The sequence below is a fragment of the Hyposmocoma kahamanoa genome, unplaced genomic scaffold (assembly GCF_003589595.1).
Source record: "Hyposmocoma kahamanoa isolate Upper Pololo Valley unplaced genomic scaffold, ASM358959v1 215, whole genome shotgun sequence".
In the NCBI taxonomy this organism is placed as follows: Eukaryota; Metazoa; Arthropoda; class Insecta; order Lepidoptera; family Cosmopterigidae; genus Hyposmocoma; species Hyposmocoma kahamanoa.
Genome location: NW_020653736.1, coordinates 2,959,824 through 2,980,759, shown reverse-complemented (window position 1 = coordinate 2,980,759; position 20,936 = coordinate 2,959,824). Strand labels below are relative to the sequence as shown.

General features: G+C 35.6%; 1 protein-coding gene across 1 annotated transcript in view; it reads right to left on the bottom strand.

The window, feature by feature from the left end:
- Nucleotides 1-1,578: 1,578 nt before the first annotated feature.
- Nucleotides 1,579-20,936, bottom strand: part of LOC113227724 — a 43,585-nt gene continuing 24,227 nt past the window's right edge. Inside the window, exons 2-6 of the mRNA XM_026460711.1 lie at nucleotides 12,940-14,265; nucleotides 9,858-10,064; nucleotides 9,477-9,642; nucleotides 3,674-3,826; nucleotides 1,579-2,255 (exon numbers count right to left, since the gene is read on the bottom strand). Of these exons, the coding sequence (XP_026316496.1) occupies nucleotides 2,171-2,255; nucleotides 3,674-3,826; nucleotides 9,477-9,642; nucleotides 9,858-10,064; nucleotides 12,940-14,251 (1,923 nt within the window). The 5' untranslated portion in view covers nucleotides 14,252-14,265 and the 3' untranslated portion in view covers nucleotides 1,579-2,170. The remainder of the gene's footprint in view (nucleotides 2,256-3,673; nucleotides 3,827-9,476; nucleotides 9,643-9,857; nucleotides 10,065-12,939; nucleotides 14,266-20,936) is intronic.

The following is a 20,936-nucleotide window of genomic DNA, read 5'->3' as shown; positions in this document are numbered from 1 at the left end:
CCGAATGACTCGCGGCCTGTTTATCAATTATTATTAGTTACTTATATTTTGTTCGAAATAAAGGTTCGAATTTGAATTGGAATGTTTTTTTAAGCAAATCGAATCTTAATGTGCATCATAGTAGTAAAAGTCCACAAAGTTGCAAGGTGGGTATTGTGTGGAGTTGCGTCTTTTTCGTCCAAAAAAGATTTTTTATATCGAAACTTGTAAGCATGGGATGACACCAAATTCCGTATTCGTCATTATACCCGGCGCTTTGGGTGAAAACCTGGTCAAAACCCGGGCGGGTTGATTTGCTTTTACCCTACTGCCCACCTCGGGTAACGTACAAAAAAAGATACTATAAATATGAGTCAAAAAACAGGCCCCACATCTTCCGGAAATTCTCGCGTAAATCCGTAAATTGTCGTGTTAACTCGGAAACTCTCGCACAAACTCGGAAATTCCTTCAATTACTGCATTGTATCTAGTTTGTATGTTACACAACTGTCATAAAGTTCATTATGCTATATACAATTTCATTACAAAAAGTCGCTTCCATTTTGAGAATGGAGTCTTAATTGAAAATTTATTCAATCCGCTCATCCACTACCAGGGTAACTTCCAGATTAGTTTTCACAATCTAATTTCGGTGGCAATTTTTATTATTTACATATTCTATAATATTATCACGAAATATTACTTAATATTCCAGTGTAGTATTCTGAAATCCTATTTAAATATACTCGAATACTTAAATAATAAAAACTGCCACCGAAATTAGGTAGAGAAAAATAACTTCAAATTTACCCACTAATTCAATATATTACGCTATTTATTTTAAATGACTAAGTTAACTTAAACGTGTTTTGCTTAAACTAAATATAGAAGACTATTAGAAGTGAAACTATTTTATCAGATCTGAATTGTCAACTCCATATATGTATAGAAAAGCAAATAAGTAGTCGATCCAGTCGATTACTTATTTCTATAGAAATTTTCATTAATTTTTCTATTAACATTACGGGAGTTGTGGTGGGTTATTACACAACATGACGCGTTGCTCCATTCCCAAAGTAAAAAGTAAAGTAAGTAAAGTCCATTTCACATAGAATGAGTCCTGTGACATTTCAAATATTATTAATTACGTTTCACGCATACTGTATTTCTAAGTAATCTCTCATCCAAGTTACAAAAAGAAATAGTAAATTTGTCATCATTATAAAAACAAACAATATTTGTTGGTTGTAATTTTAAATTAAAATTACTGTATATTAAGTAAAAAGAAAAAGAAATGATAAAGATAAAAATCGTGTTTTTCGCATCAATACAAGTGCATGCACCTTATATGCGCCTCGTTTTCTTTTGTTTTGAGCATTGCGTGATGTGTTTAGAGTTTTTTTTATGTATGTTACGCGATAACTCCGGTATTTGTGAACCGGTTTTTATGATACTTTTTTGTTGGAAAGAAGGTGCCTCCATAGTGGTCCCATTTAATTTTAAAGAAAATCATCCACCTCTACGGGGGCTGTTCACGCAAGAAGATTCATTTTTATAAATAGCGCCTAAATTTTACATATAAGGAGCAATTATTTTAATGGTTGATTTTGCTATTCTCCAATTCAAGGCGTTTTTTTCTCTCAACATACTTTGTGTAGTGAGAACCGATTTTTATTATCTCCTGTGTCAAGTCCCGTACAGTAGCGAACTAGGGGAAGAATCCGGATAAGCGCATTTTCCGGTATTTCTCCGGGATTTCTACATTGAGCCGGCCGGGGATTGAACCCGGGACGTCAGAGATGACAACACCATGAAATTGCCATTGAGAGGACGATTGGTTCTCAATTGAAATGTCAACAGTTCGAATGGTGTGCGCATGACGTCAATGTCTAAGTTGCGCACATTTTTGAATGTTTAGAAGTTATATTTGTCACTAAAAATGAAGGACAACAACAATATAAAACGTATCACAACCATTTAGAAACGTGTAAAGTCCCTAAGCCGCATGGTCAAAGGAGACCCACGCCCTGCAATGGGACGTATAATGGTTTCATGATGATTATGACGAAATTTTATCACGTTGTTAAATATACAAGCAAGTCTTAAAGTTAAACTTCATAATCTCATCGCTAGGTCAAGGTTAAGTAGTTATGAAAATGTAAGTTTTCATCGAGTGCCTGCAGCGCGGCTGTCAGAAAGTCTCGTTGTCAAACCACTGCCACATCTTCGGCTTCGTGTAGTCCAGCTCGTACTCCTCGCACTTCTGACCGGTTATCCTGGAGAAAAAAAGTCTGTCAAATGGTTTCCAAATATTCTTCTCTGGCCAGCAGATTAAGCTCCGCTGCATACGCAGTCCGCAGAATACGTGAGCTTACTGATGTTAGTACTGCTAGACTAGTTTACTTTAGTTACTTCCATAGTATAATGTACTACGGGATTCTCATGTGAGGTAAAGCGGCAGATATTCAAACCATATTTATATTGCAAAAACGAGCGATTCGTTCTGTGTACCGTCTAGGCTCTCGGGTATCTTGCAGAGAAAAGTTTAAGGAGACTGGTATCATGAATGTGGCATCACACTACATTTACTCAAATATTTTATATGCCCGTAAAAATATACATAATTTCAATAAGAAAGAAGATATCCATAATATTAACCTTAGAGCTAAGTCCAAACTCATGGTACCACGATTTCGTTTAACCAAGGTAAACAACTCTTTTATGGGGAACTGTATACGTTTTTACAATAAAATTCCGGAACATATAATATATTAAGTTTATCATTGCCTAAGTTTAAAAACTACATTAAAAATATTTTGATCGACAAATCATATTACAAAATTGAAGACTACGTGTTAGATAAAGATGTATGGAAAGACGACACGGCTCCAGAATCCACACAAATTTGATTCAAAGTGTATTCCATAGAATTTAAGTTTATTTGAAAAGAGCATTCCCTAGACTTTCTTGCTCGTTCTTCTCATGGAGGCCAGGGTAGTGAACGAGCAGTAGCTCAAATGTGACGTTTTCAAGTGTAAATTTATTTTACCTATGGAATAAATAATCTTTGACTTTAACTTTGACTCTGAATACTTCCAAAATCTTCGTATAGCACTTACAATAACTTCAAATAACATTTCTAAATAAATTCTTCATTTTTCAAAGGGACCCATATTCAGCAGTGGACAAGGAACTCTTAGCACGATAGAGCCACATGCGAACACACCTCAGAAGTGCTTTTGTCATATGAAAATAACAACAATAACAATAACATACACACTCATAGCCCCTTATTAGGGAAACCCTGCATCGCGGGTGCCATGGACACACACATAGATAACCACAAATTACACCCAAACTCACGAAAGAAATAAATGAAGGCCATACATTTATTTTTCCCGGCCCGATAATCGAACCCAGGGCCCTTGTATGGCAGTCCAGCATGATAACCGTTCGGTCACGGAGGCAGTTAAATCATAAAAATAATACGAACCAAATGAAACAAATTACGTCTATGTGAAATTTTGGGATTCGATATAGTTACTTTTGGTATGTTAGTGAGAGGTTTGTCTAAAAATTAAAGTCACACATAGCGCCACAGGGATTCGAACCGTAGACTTCGCGGTTGAAAAGCAACTTTTCACCAATTAGGCTAACACCGATACAGCAGATTGACACAAAATAATTTACGTACCTGGTCTTTTTGACACATTTGACGATGGGATGCGCCTTGCGAAAGCACTGAGGTCCCAGCACGTTAAAGTAGGTGAGCCCAATCTGGGCTGAAACCAGTGAGTTGGTCTTGCGCAAGCACTCTTTGAACTTTACATCGCAGCTGCAGTGGGACCTGATACAACGCAATGCATTAAAATTCATTTACGTAACGAATGCAAAAGAAATAGCCAATCAGATGACATTGGCATTACGTGAAATCACACTGATAAACCAAATTTGGTGGTGCTAATATTGACTTTGACATAAATAAACAAAAAAGTTAGTTTCTACATTGACCGAGGATCGAACCCGGGACCACAGAGATGGCGATACCATGAAAACATAAAATGATTTTTTAAGTTCTTAGGTTTTCGCGATTGTTATACATAGGAATGAAACTATTTTTCCGGATTTAAATCGCGTATATTTGTTTTTTCAAACAAACCGACGTTTCGGGCCCTTTACAGGTCCCATGGTCACGGTTGACTGAGGTAGTACAGTCTTCAACCAGTTATGTCTAATATTGATGCAAACCACCCTATTTTTTCACTATAGTTACAATAGTTATTAATTAAATACCTTATTTTTAATTTTACAAAGAAAACATTCCGTCGCGTAAACAAGTCTGCAGTCTGCGAGCATGTCATGGATAAACCTACACATTCAATGAAGTTTGACAAACCCCAGGTCCTTGCAAAAGAAGTCCGTTATCTGCCCAGGATGCTGCGAGAGGCCATTGAAATTAAAAAACATCCTAATTTCAACAGGGAAGATGGTTTCTCCGTACCACCAGTTTGGGATCCAGTATTTCCTCTAATGAAAAATCCCAAACAGACATAAGACTGCAGTACTAATTAATATGTTTTAATTTATTCTAATTTCTATTAATAATTAATAATAAATTAAACTTAATAAAAAAATTCATTCAATAAAATAATTTGTAAAACTTAATGTAGCGTAAATTGGAATGTTTTCTTTGTAAAATTAAAAATAAGGTATTTAATTAATAATTATTGTAACTATAGTGAAAATATAGCGTGGTTTGCATTAATATTAGACATAACTGGTTGAAGACTATACCACCTCAATCAACCTTGACCGTGGGACCTATAAAGGGCCCGAAACGTCGGTTTGTTTGAAAAAACAAATATACGCGATTTAAATCCGGAAAAATAGTTTCATTCCTATGATTTTTTAAATTTCGCAACAGGGCGAAGGTCCAAAGTCATTACATTATATAATAATACCACAGAATTAAGCCTACCTGATACCAGCTTTCTAACTGCTACTCCAAAGCTAATTTAACAACAAATTGGCCTAATTTTAACGTAGGCTTACAGCGTAATTTAGTCCGTCTAGTAATCTAGACGCAGACAACTTAGTTATATAATACTGTGGTACGTTAAGGGCTTATTTGGACGACCAACTAGAGCACCATGGTGCAATAACGTTTAAGATTTCATTTGCTGCATGCATGCTGCTGACCGCAGGACTACTACACAAGATTGCTGATTATGCTACATGGTTGAGATTTTGCAATGCGAATTGAAGGCTGCACGTTTTTATAAACAGTTCCGTACTTCTATATCATTCTATACCACTTATTACCATCGCCATATTAACTAAAATAGTTAATTAAAACTTTATAGCGATAAATAAAATATGTAAACAAGACACACGATCCGGTCATTATTTAGTTTCTCTATAGTAGCCACTAATAAATAAACCATTAATGTTAAGAATTTTCGATTACCTTCGGGAACAACGTGAATTAAATTTCCCGTGAATTACACGACTATCCGCAAGTTGATTAACGCTCGTAATGAACGGCTGAGGTTATACAACGGTTGCATCATCGCCGCAAGCGCAGTGCCGGCCAGTGAAAGCCGGCCTCTTTTTTAAAACAATGTGATAAAATATTACTTCTATTTTGAGCATGACGATGAATGATCATCAGTCCTTTGTTTGACGACTGAGGTACAAACAGTCGTACACTGGTGTCTGTGTAGTCGATACCAAAACTCAAAACTCAGCATGTGCCGCACCTCAAAACCAATAAAATTTGTTGTACGTATCGAGTTCTTAAGTTTTCGCGTTTGTTATGCCAAAGTGATGAATTTTAAAGGTGGTTTGCGTTAACATTAGACATAACTGGTTGATTGATGACTTTACCATCTCAGTCAGCCGTGTCCATGGGACCTGTAAAAGGTCCGAGACGCTGGTTTATTTGAAAAAAACAAATGTACGCGATTTAAATCCGGAAAATAGTTTCATTTCCAACTTTTTATTCTATTTCAGGAAATCGTCTTTCTTTTGTCGACCCTTTTTACAATACTTTTTCAAAATTCTCAGCGATGTATGGAAATAGTTTTGATGTCCATAACTAGTCCCTAGTCTTTGGCAGCAACCAACATTTCGAAGCTTTACTACCTTAGAGGATGGAATCCACAGTCCCAGTTTTCTGTCCAAAAATCTAACATGGCACAATAATTTCGGTTGACAGGACTCCAATGACGTTAACCACTAGCTACGAAAAGTTTTAATATATTTCTTTGCACAATGAAAACCGTAACGAGAAAATGCTAAATTTTAAAACAAAATGCTCAACGCAGTGGCAGTTAAAGTGCAGTTAAAAATTATATAACTGTGACCACTCGCCACTAACCGCTAAACCCGTAATTGTTGGTTTGCTACCGAACTCGGTTACTCGGCGTGTAAAACAAACATACTAATTGTAACTAAGTTTATTGAATGTCACAATGTTTCACCACGATGATATTCAATTATATTTTGTGAAATTACTCCACTGGTTTGTTATAATTATTAATCCAAAGATCTAACACTTAGAAAAATTTCCCTCGATCCGACTGGATTCGAACCAGTGTCTTCAACATACTAATGATAATCACTATTTAAATATGACAATTTAATCTAAGTAATAAGAGTTAAAGTAAAGCAGCGCGTCTCCGTTGGCTTGGATACTTCTAGATAAGGAAATATGAATGATCGTGCTGTAAATAGAGCGTACTTGGGTCAACTGACTATACAAGCCGTCACACGTCTGAGATAGCTTTGGTTCGATGAAGTGGACAAGAACTTAAGGGACCCGATACTGGTGACTACCCGTAGGTTCAAAACAGGTAGGCGTGGCGGAATCTGATGTCGGAAGCCAAGACCCACTTTGGGTCATTGCGCTACCAAAGTAAGGTAATAAAAGTTACTGGCGGAAGGGTTCTCTTTCGAAGCAAAACCCGCCTGGGCGGAGGTCCTTACCAACTTCTACCGCTAAGCTGTATTCCGGATCGAAAACAGACATGCGATTCTTGGATGTTATGCCACGCGGAAGGCCACGCATTTGATAATAAGTATTCTGCCTAAGTAACGCAAATGGTTATAGACGACTGTAATCTACAAGATCATCGTCATCGATCGTGGATTGTGTGACTGTCCCTACCACAGTATAAAAAGGATAAAAAATCTCTTGGGAGACTTGCAAAGGTACTCCACCCGCTTTTAATGTAAAAAAAATCCTAATAGGAGTATCGTGCCAGTGGATCGTAAGCAGACCGATAAAATATTATATGCTGTCCTACTCAGGCGGGGGAGTGAGGAAGGAAACAGAATTTGTAGGAAGCCACGATGCGCATCCCGGAAAGAGCTCCGAGCAAGTACCGTAAAGTAGTGGGTTTATTCTACTTATGAAAATCATAACGATGTGTTATGCAACTATTGTCCTTCTCAAAGTTCAAGTATAGAAACATGGGGGTGCTAAAGTGACAACAGTAATACTGTTAAATTAAAAAAAAGATTATAATTGTACAAATATTTGATAAAGGAAACGAAACAAAAGAATTTCAATTATTTTTATATATATTTAAGGCTATTCTAAATGGAAAATACATCTTTAAAAAAATATAGATCCCGCATAATCTCAGGCCTTGTGAAAGAAACATTTTTTACTCTTTACAAGTATAAAACCTAACAATTGAACAAAAAAAAAGAATAATGAAAACTACAAATTAGTACCCCGAGAAACACCATAATTGTAATAGAAGAATCATCAAAATCAAATGCAAGACAACGCTATCTAAGGAATATTCACGGTGCTCTCATCACCATAATCATCTAAACTAATCGATTTAGGACGCAGAATACATCCCTGCAGAACACCATAAGCGCATTCAACGAATCATCGATGTGTCTACTACCAGCTGCATTTATGCATCCTGTAGAATTTAACAAGTATGTGGCAAGGCACCGTTGATGCATAACTGATTACGTTAGCTTGTTACTATCTTGTGCGACATTGTGCGAATACTTGTCTATTGCCTTAGCGAGGTAGAAAGGGAAGGTTTGCAAATCTAGAAAGGGCAACAGCTTTACTGCGTAATTTAGTGTTATGTTTGGAAATCTCACAGAGGTGATTGTGTAAGAATATGGATTAGTATTTGACTTATTACCGGCTGCAACCTTTTTCTTTTTTAATAAATAATATTTCACCGTTATAATGAGTGACAGATATTATTATTACGTGAATAGGAAGACAAATCAAATTCTGTTAAATTCGAGAAAGTTCTTTCTAATTTCTCAAAATCGTGTTGAGATGGCGTGGTGCACAAATTTATTACCCAAGCTTCTTTAAATTTGCCACCACAAATCACGGCCAACATTTTTTCCATGCTCTATATTCGTAGAACTGTCAAGCCAATATTGCTCTTTTCACCGCATAAGAACTGACACACGTCAGGGGTGTTAACTATGTGGCTTTGCGGTCGCAATTACTATTCAAACACGGCAAATATTCTTGACAATTCTAGGATTACAAAATTAGCCACCAACTATATTTAAAGAAATGAACTCATTATCCTGTTACCACATGCTCAAAATTACTTCGACTTTCGTTGTAAGTTCATGCTTACAATCGAATTTGTTAGTGGTCATAAATCAACGCCTGTCGATTTTAACTCTGTCGAGTAGCTATAGTAGACATTGCTCGACCAACGCTAAGAAAATTACTCAGTACACAATAAAAACATTGCATAAAGAAAAATACATCTCACAGATCACGACAAATAAACTACGATTTGTTTGGAATGAATGTTTTCTCTGACGTTGCTGCAAGTGTTGTGGTTTCGTCACTTCATGACCAAAAAGGCGTTTATTGACAATTTAATAATCTCAGTCGCTTTATAAAAAGGTCAAATGTAGAGCAATTGCATTTGTGCATTTCACAAGATTTGGTGGAACACGATTCTATTATACTTGTTTTATGTTATGTATAACAAATTATACAGCATCTTTGTCCCAGTGACAAAATATGTAGAAGTTCCAGCCTTTAATGGTAACCCCTCGGCAAGATCAACTACAGTTAAATTTTACTAACAACCTTATACGAGCACAGTTTCGTCGTTTAGATGTAGGTTATAGACCCCGATTAGGCCATGTATTTATGATGAGTGTACTGGATAAAACGTGTGGTGATAAAATGACTCAAGACACGACAGAAAGTTGAAATCAAGTTAATATTGCATAAATATATGTACAGAGTATAACAAAAGGCCCGACCAAAAATCAGTGATCATACTTATGTCAACACCATGTATAATACGATGTTTTAGAGCATTTTCCAAGAAACGTAAGGGTCTGACAATAAATATTTCTGAGGAATTAAAAATCTATAATCACACCATAACTTTACCTTACAACGTATTTTATTGAGATGATTAAAAAAGATCAAAACTGTGTTAGTCAGCCAAATTGGAAATAACTGTATTACAACCCACCTGGTGAATAACCCAGTATTGGTGAGACCATACTTGGTTTCACCTGACTTGATATAGATCTTGCAGGCATCGTGCTGACGACAGCAGGTGTCCGTGAAGAAGAAAAGGCCTAGTTCACTGTTGGAACGCGCCTGCGCAGAGTGCCCATCGCCGCACCATACTGTGCCTATGTGTACAAATATTAATGCAATATGGAACTAGGCAGAATATTTTGTTAGAAGGTACTTAAAAATTACACTGAAATTTGACCTAATACTACTAGTCCTGGTGTTATCTAAGCACTGCTTCAAAAGTTAACAAGTTTGCCTCACTGAACTAAAAGGATGATATTATACCCTATTACGATTACTAGATAATTCTTGACAAATATAAACCACTTACCAGGGTAAATAGCCTGTACGCGATCCTTAAACATATCGGCCAACGAATTGGCAGCGCTGGCTACACTGGTCACTCCTGAAGCAAGGCTAGAGACGAAACCTCGATCAGAATCCAGCGAACCAATGTCTTTGACCCCCGCCATCAGCTGGCTCAGAGGCTTGCTGAGACCAGTTGAGATACTTTTAAGTATACCGCGGCCAAATTGCCCTGAAAAATTAGAAGACTAGATTTGGCAAAGTCACTTTTGATTAGGTTGCATTATAATGCTTACACAACGTTCCTGGATTACTAGCCTAAACAACGATATAGAAATTGGTAACAGTAGTTAAACGCATAATTAGTGCGTTTAACGCCTGAGTGGTTGCATTTTCCGCTTTCAGATTTTAATATCAAAATCAATTGTTGACGAAACTAATTCCCGCACTTTATAAACTAATAAAGATAGTTTATTTTAAAAACAATAATTGAAACTTATTTTACTTGTAAATTAGGCTGTAAGCTCAGCTATATCTATGACTTTAGACTGTAGCCCTGTATCCTCTTCCGAACTGCAGGGTCGGTGGAGAAGAAATGCAATCTTGTCGAGAGTCCATGGTTAGTCGTTTGAAATTAACACTTAAGGTAATCTCCGATTGAGGCGATGCCAATCTTGTCAAATTTAATGTTACCAAAACGCAGGCGTGTCTTTTCTCCACTAAACGGAGTCCCTTTCACCTGACTCCGACTTTTCGTGATATATCCATACCGATAGCCGACCGTCTTCACCTACTTGGAATGGATCTGTCGTCCAATCTGAACTTCGGCAGATACATTGAACCCATGACCAAAAATGCAGTCAAGAAGCTTGGCATTCTTTCCAATGTGAGGCGTTACTTCACACCGAAACAGTTGCTTCAGCTGTACCAGGCACAAGTCCGGTCGTATATGGAGTATTGCTGCCACTTATGGGATGGCTCTGCTAAATACCAACTGGCCACCTTAGATTCAATAAACAAGCGTGTTAAGAGGCTTATAGATGACTCGGAATGAGTAGAGGCGAAGCTGCAGAGCCTTGAACAACGCCGTAGAGTTGCCAGCTTATCGGTATACTACAGGATATATCACGGAGAGTGTGCGATGGAATTGCATAATTTAATTCCGCCTTCCCCTTTCCATAATCGGGGGACTAGACGCGGGCTGGGGTTCCACCCCTATGTTGTGATTCCCCGGATTCGCACGAAACGTTTCACTTCCACATTTGTATGGCGAGCGGCTGGGGAGTGGAATTCCCTGCCTGCAGACTTGTTCCCCTAACGCTACAACTTGGACTTTTTCAAGGCGAGAGTGAATAGGCACTATTTAGGTGTGCCTGCTACATCCTCGACCTCGTCGTAACTTTCCATCAGGTGAGATGGAGGTCAAATGTGCACTTATTTTTTATTAAAAAAAAATATAAGACCCTTGTTTGTTGGTTCACCCAAGTTTGACGAATCAGTCACTTGAATCATGGCATTTGCGCCAAGCAGAAATGTAATTAAAGCGTCTAACTAATAAACTGTACAGACTGGTCTGAACTTTCAATATACCTTCATCGTGAGACCTATAATAAATCCATCAGCAATAATATACAATCGGATAGAAAATTAACTTGCGCGAAAGGGACAAAGATTGTTTTGTTCCAAAGTTCCCACGAAATAAGGAAGTTGGGAAGCTGTATTATGGAAAAGGAACATAAGAACTACACAGCTTGTAGGTATAGACGCAATATGGGTTTTGTATAACTGTAGCATTGTATGTTGATAATGTTGTTCTCACGTTTACATTTTGTAATTAACTCACTAACAATGAGTTAAACTATAGGTACATTTTGAAAGACAAGTACAGGTTAATGTTTTTTAAACTTAAATTAATCAAGTAAATTAAAGAAATTAGATCGAGACGTATATTAAGGAAAGAACTCAATTTGGTACCAATAAGGGAGGGACAATCTTTTTTTTTTTAAGTTTTAGTTTTTTCATTTCACCATCAACATTTACCTATCACAGAATATGAAGGTGTCATAAGTATTTTATTTATACTACAGGCGAAATTCTCTACCATCCTTGAAGATCTCTACCAGGATGCGTTTGGCCCGTTTTTACGTGTTTTCGATTCTTTTGTATGGCGTAGAGTCCTGGACTCTTAACCCAAATTAAGAGCAACTGCTTAGAAGCCTTTGAAATGTGGGTCTGTAGAAGAATTTTAAAAATATCGTGGACGCATAGTGTCCAATGTAAGAGTATTGCAAATGGTGAATAAGAAATTAGAAGTCTTGAGTACTGTCAAAAAACGCAAACTGCAGTACTTTGGTCATATAATGCGTAATGATAAATACGGTCTACTCCGACTAATTATGCAAAGAAAGATACAGGGAAAGCGACCACCTAGAATAAGACGTACTTCGTAGATTAAGAATCTCGGGACATGGTCCAACCTGAGCACAAGATCCTTGTTCCATGCAGCTGTATCTAAAATATAGATGGCATCTCTAACAGAAGGCACGTGAAGTAACTGTCCATTGCCAAACAAACGCTTGTTGAAAAACATGTTAAACATGTTGACATAATGTCATTCGGTCAAATTCGCATATTGTGAATTCATCTTTCGAATAACGCATATTTACTAAAACAATGAACATGAATCTTAAAGGTATACCAGTACGGTCTATTGTTTTTGGCAAAAAGATATAATTATTAAATTTATTTCCTCATTACATAAATGTGTAAATTCAATACTAACAAAGTAAACCGCACCAGTTGGCACGATGTGTAACAAAAATAATACGATAATTTGAGCTGATGATCGTTACCTTTTTTTTGTGTAAAGCTCATGTCGATATTACCTCGCTCATGTCGAGCACCATCCATGGAGGATGGAATAATTGCAGAAATTAACAATTCGTATTATACAACGTAAAATTATAATAATATCGCACAAAAACTTGTGTTCATGAGATCATAAAATTGTTGCCATGATTACAGATATAAACCTATTATTGTTTGTGTTATATAGAGTAATATATATTTTTTGTTGCACCCTGTATACGGAAACCTTTTACACTTACCTAATCCTCCATTCTCTTCTCGACTCCTCAATCTTTCAGCCTCCAACGCCTCACTTTGCTTCTGCATCCTTTTAAAGAGATCATAAATTCCTTTAGGCACCACTCTTTCCGCCACACTTTCAACCACGCTCTCCACCATACTACCGGCTAGACCAAATATTACTGACAACGCATCAGTTTTCGGAGCGGTGGTGGGTACCACGTCTTTAGCATCATAATAATCTTCAGGCACTTCCTCAGAGTCAAGTCCAGTATAAGGTATTACGTCTTCTTTTGAATCTATTTCCCAATCTGAATTAATTTCTGTTTCTATCTTAGAATTTGTGGTAAATATTTCATCTACGCTTGATTTGTTGCTTGCTGTGATTATGTTGCTTTTATTTTCTTTGGTTTTATAATTTTCTTCGTCGACTGTTGTCTTATTCGGTGTTGAAATCATTAAATCGATTTTTGACGAATTTTGAATATTGGCAATTGTTTGAATTTCTTTTGAATTTGTTTCATTTATCTTTGTTTCAGTTTTTGATACTGTGGTTTCCTTTTCTGGAATACTAACAGATGCAGAATTATCTGTTATATTTTTAGGTTCAAACTTGAACTCGAGAGTTTTAGTAACAGCTACGTCGGTGGTTATACTAGTAGACTCCACTTCAAATTTAACTTGAGTTTTTTGCTCTATTTCTTTATTTAAAGCTTCAATTTCTTTTAGTTGAATAGCTACGTCTCTTTTTGTCGTGGTTGTTTCACTATTTTCACTAATTGTAATAGCTTTGTCATCATTTTCTGTTGTTATGTAGAAACTGTCTGTTGATGTTTCAGTCGATTGTGTCGATGATGGTAATGTCACTGTTTGTGCAATCTCAATAAAAGGAACTGTTCTTTTTGTATTAGATAAAGGAATAACTGTTAAATCAACTGCAGTAGTACTTTCTATGATACTTAGTAGAGCATTCTCTGTTGTACTTATTAATTCTAGTGGTATGACACCTAGATTTTCGCTTGGCGTTGTATCCTCGACAATTTCTTTTGGACTTTTATCGTATGTACTTAAAGTATTCTCTTTAACGACAGTGTATTTGTGAGTATCTTTGTTGAATTTGTCATTTGTATGCCATGGAACAGATCCGTACTTCTTGTTAAATTTAATGGTGTAGTCTTCGTCGAAATCTATGATGTTGTTATCTAAGTCATCATCAGTGGGCCCAACGGGAACACCTGTTATCTCTATAGACTTGCAGATGGCTGACTGAACAAGGATTAACGATGCAAATATGAAGAGATACTTCATCTTTCGCCTCTCCCTGTGGTACATTGTTTTTTGTCCATCTGAAAAAAAAAACAGTCAATAGTTGAAATATGCCATAAAGAAATAAATAAAAAGCACACAATTTCATGGAGATTGGAATTTACGAGAATATCATAATCAAAGCTATAGACGTTATGCAAATTAACTTAGTCACCTAGTCGTACTGCCGGTATTTGTTGGAAAATCAAACTTGTATGCGATTACGCTACAATTCTATCCTTTAGTAACTTAACAAATATCACTATAAAATTGTAACTTCTTATAGTTTGTTTTGCTAGAAAATGCTTTCTAATAACCTTTATTCAAGAACACCAACGCCATTACATTTATTTAAATTGCATAATTTATGCTAATATCTTATATATAAATAAATAAATAAATTAACCTTGTCTTCGATAATGTGATAAAAAAATTTGACACAAAATATTTGTTACTTTAAAATCTAAATAAAGTTTCTAGGTACTTCAACTGCCCGCAAAACAACCAAACGTGTCCTCCTTCTCTTCGTCTGCACATGGTAATCCATCACGCTGCCAAATGCGGGTAGAGGACTATATAATCGATTACATTGAGCTGCGATGGATGAGTCAATAAAATTTCACAAGATTCAATAATTTAGAGTAATTTTCGACCGTGAAGGTCATAAAGTTCAACAGATTGACCGTGATCTCGATTCAGTATTTCAAAGAAACGTCATTCGCGAACGAAAAATTGTGTTCTCGAATACACAATGAACGAGTTACGACTGTATATGCAATAAATATAACTTTTTTATAAAAAATAACCGACCTCATAAGCTCGTGAAATTACATCTATTTGCCGAATTTTGTTGAAATCCTTTACCAGAAAATGTGCGAAACCGGATCCATACCCAAGTTTGTCACTCTTAAAGTGAGAAAATTTTGTTCAAATTTAAATGATGACAGTATTCAGGTACCGTCTTTCCAACAAAAAGTGAATCATCAAAATTGGTTCACGAATGTCGACTTAATCGCATACACACATAAAAAACAATACAGCCGAAAAGAGATCCTCCTTTTTTTTTAAATCGGTAATAATGATGAATTAAGTTGACCGTTTGTTCTCCTGTCACAAATATCAATATGTTACTACCTACAGGTATTGTAAAATGTATTGCAACTACGTTTGGAAGCTGTAGCATTGATTTTGGCAAATTCACAGTTTTCGCCATGTATATTTTTAAATATTCACGGTCTCTAATACGAACAATTAACAGATCATTCGTTACTTAGTGACGAATTTATAAAAGTTATAATAAGTATAGAACAAGGGCAAAGAAGGAAAGGAAGAACAAGAACAAATAAAAGAAAGGGTCAAAATGAGTACGTATAAAGAGGTGAAAGGAAGTGGCTACGGATCGCAAGGAATGGGCACACCGAGCGCGATTCTTAAATACGACGAGGTATTATGACATAACATTAATACGAGGAATGAAAAAAGCCTCATCTTGACAAATCGTCTTTAACGGGGCAATTTATACGCTTCTGGAAAAAAAATCTTTGTGGTGACCTTCTTGGTTCTCGCAGGTTGTGTCCATCTTTGAAATAAATGAATGATATAAATGAAAATGAACATATATATTAAAATAGTTGATTACTGATTATAAAAACATCCAGTAGTTAGTTTATGAGCGGGTAACTCGGAATGGAGTTGTAAATGTCGGTTTTTCGGCGGGAAAAAGGTGGACTGTTCGCCGGTTGTAATGTGCAATCACAAACCCATTGATTTTAAATTAACTAATTTGACGTTATAATTCATCGCGATCTCAACGACAAAACCAATTATCGAATAATTCCTGACACAATTAGTGACAAGGGAGTCTCCCAGTAGCGAGTAGACTATTATATTCCGACATAATATATTTGAGTCTGAAACAATTTTACAACAACAGTACATATGCGGTAAAATAATCAATTGAACTATATTAATAATTACAATATACGTCCAGCCATGGATAATAATAGGTTGACGTGGTTGTGGTATATGGATCGTTTTCTCACAGTGTCAGTTACGAACGTTTCAACATTGGGTGCAATGCAATCGACGAAGCGTGAAATTAATACAATGCCAGTGAACTTAACCTGCAAACGTAATTCCATTAGTAAGAAGTACACATGCTGTAAAAGTTATGAGCGGTTGTTTCTCAATTGAAAAGTAGGCGGTATGAATAGCAAGGATGAAGAGAGACCTACGGCACACCGCTGTACAGAGGTCATCTATCAGACATTGTTTTAAAATATTATAATTTAAAAACTAATTTCGATTTTTTTTCGATACAATAACAATTTGTTTTTATCCGTTAATTCGGTCTTGTGGATTACAAGGTCCTAGGCTCCGGAAAAATGTCATTGGTCATGTCATGATTATTGTTGATGCCTAAGGCAACTTCTTAGTCTTTTGTGTCCTGATATCGATTTGAAAGTAATTGTAATAATTATAACTGATAATAGGAAATTGTCCTTCTACATTTTATTTTTTTATTAAATCACGTTTAACCCTATTCGGTTTTCTATCAACATAATCTATGTATAGCGTCCCAAAGATATCAAACGTAACGAATAAATTGTTCCAATGGCGAGTTAACATATTGTAAATTACCAGTTAGAATTTATTAAAACTGGCTATTTATAAAAGACATACCGTACTATATGTATGACCAACAAGGCGGTAGAACAATCGACAATTGTTTTATATGTAGAGTAAATCATGAACAAAAACCTGACCTTGGTCAGTTTCTTATTCTACGCACAGTAAGCTAATGTTATTAACGTTTTTATTTAAAAAAAAACCTCAAAATTTCGTAGAATTACATCTATTTGCCAAGTTCTGTTGAAACGGATTCATCTCATAATTTGCCATCATTACACGTAAAATATTTTCTTCAAATTTAAAATGGGAACACTACTGAGGTACCCCCTTTCCAACAAAAGAAGAATCATCGAAATCGGTCCACAAAAATCGACTACCTATTCTTTTTGAAATCGATTAAAAACAAACCCCATTGCCGCGTATAAACACACAAACTGAAGTGTTAGGAAACAAACGAACATAGATGGAATGGAAACAAGAAAAAGAAACAAAGAAAGATGCATTGTACGAGTATATCATAGAAAGCTGAAGGCTTCAACCTGTTTGGTAAAATAGATAACTTGACACATGTCACGATATCATGGCTGTTGTAGACTTCTTAAATTTTAACATGTAACAACATGAGATTGGTCAGAGATAATTGGTATGAAAACTAGATTACTGTGGCAACAGTTATACTACCTATGAAAAGTAGATTAGCTCGGCAGAGAATCTCCAGTTATTACTTCAGTGTTTATTACATTACGTAAAATTACTATGTACTTAATGATGAAAATTTGCAGATCTTACTGATGTAGTAATTTGAATTTTGCATTTTGTACCAAAAGTTTCGTACGTACAAATCTCCGAAATGGTGGGCCATGGATTATGGATCAACTACATATTAAAACAAAGTTAACATTTCTACATTAGCACCACAGTACATTTACCAAAATGTAATTTACGTTAACAAAAATAGCAATTTATTTATGAAAAATAGTGACAGACATAACATTACTACGAGGAATAAAAATAAAGCAGCTGTTCATTTAAGGGGTAATGTAATGCTTCTATGACAAGATTCCAGGTGATGTTCAAAATTTGCAATTTACGAGGTTTAAAAAGTGAAACAAAAAATGTATACTAAAGCTGTTATACAGCTTTTGTGTACTTGGATGACAAAAATCCTGCTTTTGGTAGCAACTCATTTGGCGCTAACAGATTTCTCTCGTGAATTTGGATGTAATATGTGCTTGTCTATGTGTGCGTCCAGGACGCCCGCGATACAGGGTTTTCCTAATGAGGGGCTATGAGTGTGAGCGCTAAAAGAAAAAGAATGAGTAATAGCGTTTAGTCAATACGACGATTTCAAGTGTAATTTGTTCACCAATGAAATAAAAACATAAGTATTTGAGTTAGAATCTAAAGCACGAAACCTCGTATTAGTTTCTTTTAACGCGGGTTGAAACTGTTGACTTGAAATAGTTCTAACTTCAGAATATCTCACAATTTCAAATACGTGTAATTATAAAATAACGACTCTCTTTAAAATCTTTTGGTTAAGGGCATTTCTCCCTGACTTCAGTGGTCGAATTTTTTTTTCTTAATTTCAGGTTGAGCGGGAAGGAAAAATAACTAAAACTTACATACGATTCCGTTAATTGGGCAACTAGATTCTTAATACTTAATAACATGTTTGATCCATCTAATTCAGGTACCACCGAAATCAGGATTTCTTGACAAAAGGCGTAATTTTTGTATAAAATATTATGAAAAAGTCAATAAAACATTCAATAATCTACATAGACATTTACTAATATGACTAACTATTAAACCAGGCATTAAAAACTAAAATTTATTTATAAATCGACCAGAATAACGCCAACAACTTTCATCTTATGACTATTAATTAAAATCAAGTTTGGGTGTTCAGCCTTTTTTCAATCACACAAAGTATTTCCGTGAGGAATTCTTTTTAAAAAAAATGTAGAACCTAATCTGTAACTACAAAAGCAATAAATTTTTGGAAACTTGCGCGCTTAATATTTTCATTACTTTTTGTACATGACGAGGTAATTCATGCAGCTTTAAAATCTTTCCTTCTGCTTTTCTTTAAACCTATCATATATAATCGGATCGCTTTTTATCTTTGCTTTTCTAGCACGTTCCTTTATCTTCTTGATTTCCAAGTTTTGGTTTCTGTTTTGATATTCCTTATTTATTTTCAATGGGAAGCTAGCAGTAATATAAAATTGTGAAAACCAACAGTATTAACTAAACGTTTATATGAAAAAACGTATAAAATTCTTACCTTTCAAAAAAATATGGCTTCGATGGCAGGTTTTTCCGACTTCTATGGAAGCTTTTCTGAACTCGGTGGCATTAAATCCACCGAATCCAAGGCCACGGGATTCAGAAAATATACATATTTTTTTATATTACTCGTAAACGACAATACTTGCAAAACCTATACATTGTTATTATATTTTAGTCGTGTCAACATACAACCATAAAATTTAGTTTTTGAAATATCGTATACACCGAATTCAAAAATCAACCTGGACCAAATCCACCGAGTTACGTATTTACACGCAAAAAGTCCTAAAATTGTCAACAAATCGTCCACCTGTTCTTTCCAGCCGCAGGGGCATGATGGACGAACAATACGAACGTATTCCGAAGCTTCTGAAATGCTTCACTTCTGATGTGTAGCGTGATTAGTAACTACCACCGAATTACCTCGTAAGCCTAAGCCTGGGATACGCAGCAATCTTCGTATTGTGATAAAACTACTATCTAATTTATTGTGAAATTCAGATTAGAAGTACTGTCATCTAATATATTATACGTGAACTAAAGTCTAATATTGATATACGGTTTCAATTTTGAGAAAAATGACCCTTTGTGTGGAATTCTGTATTTGGGACACGCCACCTTTGTCAGGTTTTAGTCCTTTCGGATTGTTTTCTGAAAATTTTGTGCTCTCCAGTTAGCTTTCGATCTATATTGTACTGTCGTCTTTTTTTACATTTTTATTTTGATAAATAAGTAGAGTTTAGTGTATGGACAATGAAAATTGCAGCTTTGGAGAAATGCCCTTAACAGTAAAAATAAAACACTCACCCATATTGCACAAAAAACTAAATAACACAAAAATGTAAATAACGAACTATTTGAATGTTAACACAAAGAGATCTAAAATCGATATGCGTGCAGACAAAGTCAAAAATTGCGGCTGAAAATTCAATGAGCATTGCAATCGTTTCGTGGTACTAGTATATGCGCAAGGACATCTCGCAATATTTATTTTTAAATTTACTCATTCGTAGCTACAGAACAAACGAATCAGCGTAAACACTGATTCGCTCATGACCGAACAAAAGATTAATTGATTAGGCATCGTTTCTGTTAATCTTCCGCAACTAGTGAGACTCTGGAAACACAACCTCTAAAACCCACGTGAACAAATGGCGAACAAGCAAAAACTTTGGTATAACTGGGAAACCAATCCGGTTGTTATGAAGTTGATATTTAAATTACAAGAAGTGACTACAACACATTATTTTTCTAGTACATTTACTTTTATAAGTGAAGCGCATGGATGTAGACGATGGCTAGATCATTGTGTAGTCACGCGTTCTGCTGGACAAACTGTAGAGAGTGCCGAGGTTGTCTATGACTCATATTGGTCTGATCACTTACCTTTGATGATTAAATGTAATATTAATGCTATTCGTGTAAAAACAACATTGAAAAAAACAGCTTATAATGAAGTTATCTGGGGAGAACGACAATCTGGGGAAATTAGTAATTACTTAAAATACTGTCATAATAAATTAAAAAATATCGACTTACTGCCTGAATTTAGTTATTGTGTCGATAACGTGTGTTGTGATCCGTTTCATAAAAACTTGATTAAAGACTTGTATACAAAAATTGTTAGCACACTGTGCGAGGGTGCCATTCATAGTAGAGATACTGTACCTCGCAGAAACAAAGTAAAGAGTGTAATGGGTTGGAATAAACATGTGAAGGATGCGCATGCCCAGGCTAGGAGTTCTTTTCAGACTTGGCTTTTGTATGGTCAACCACAGAGCGGCTC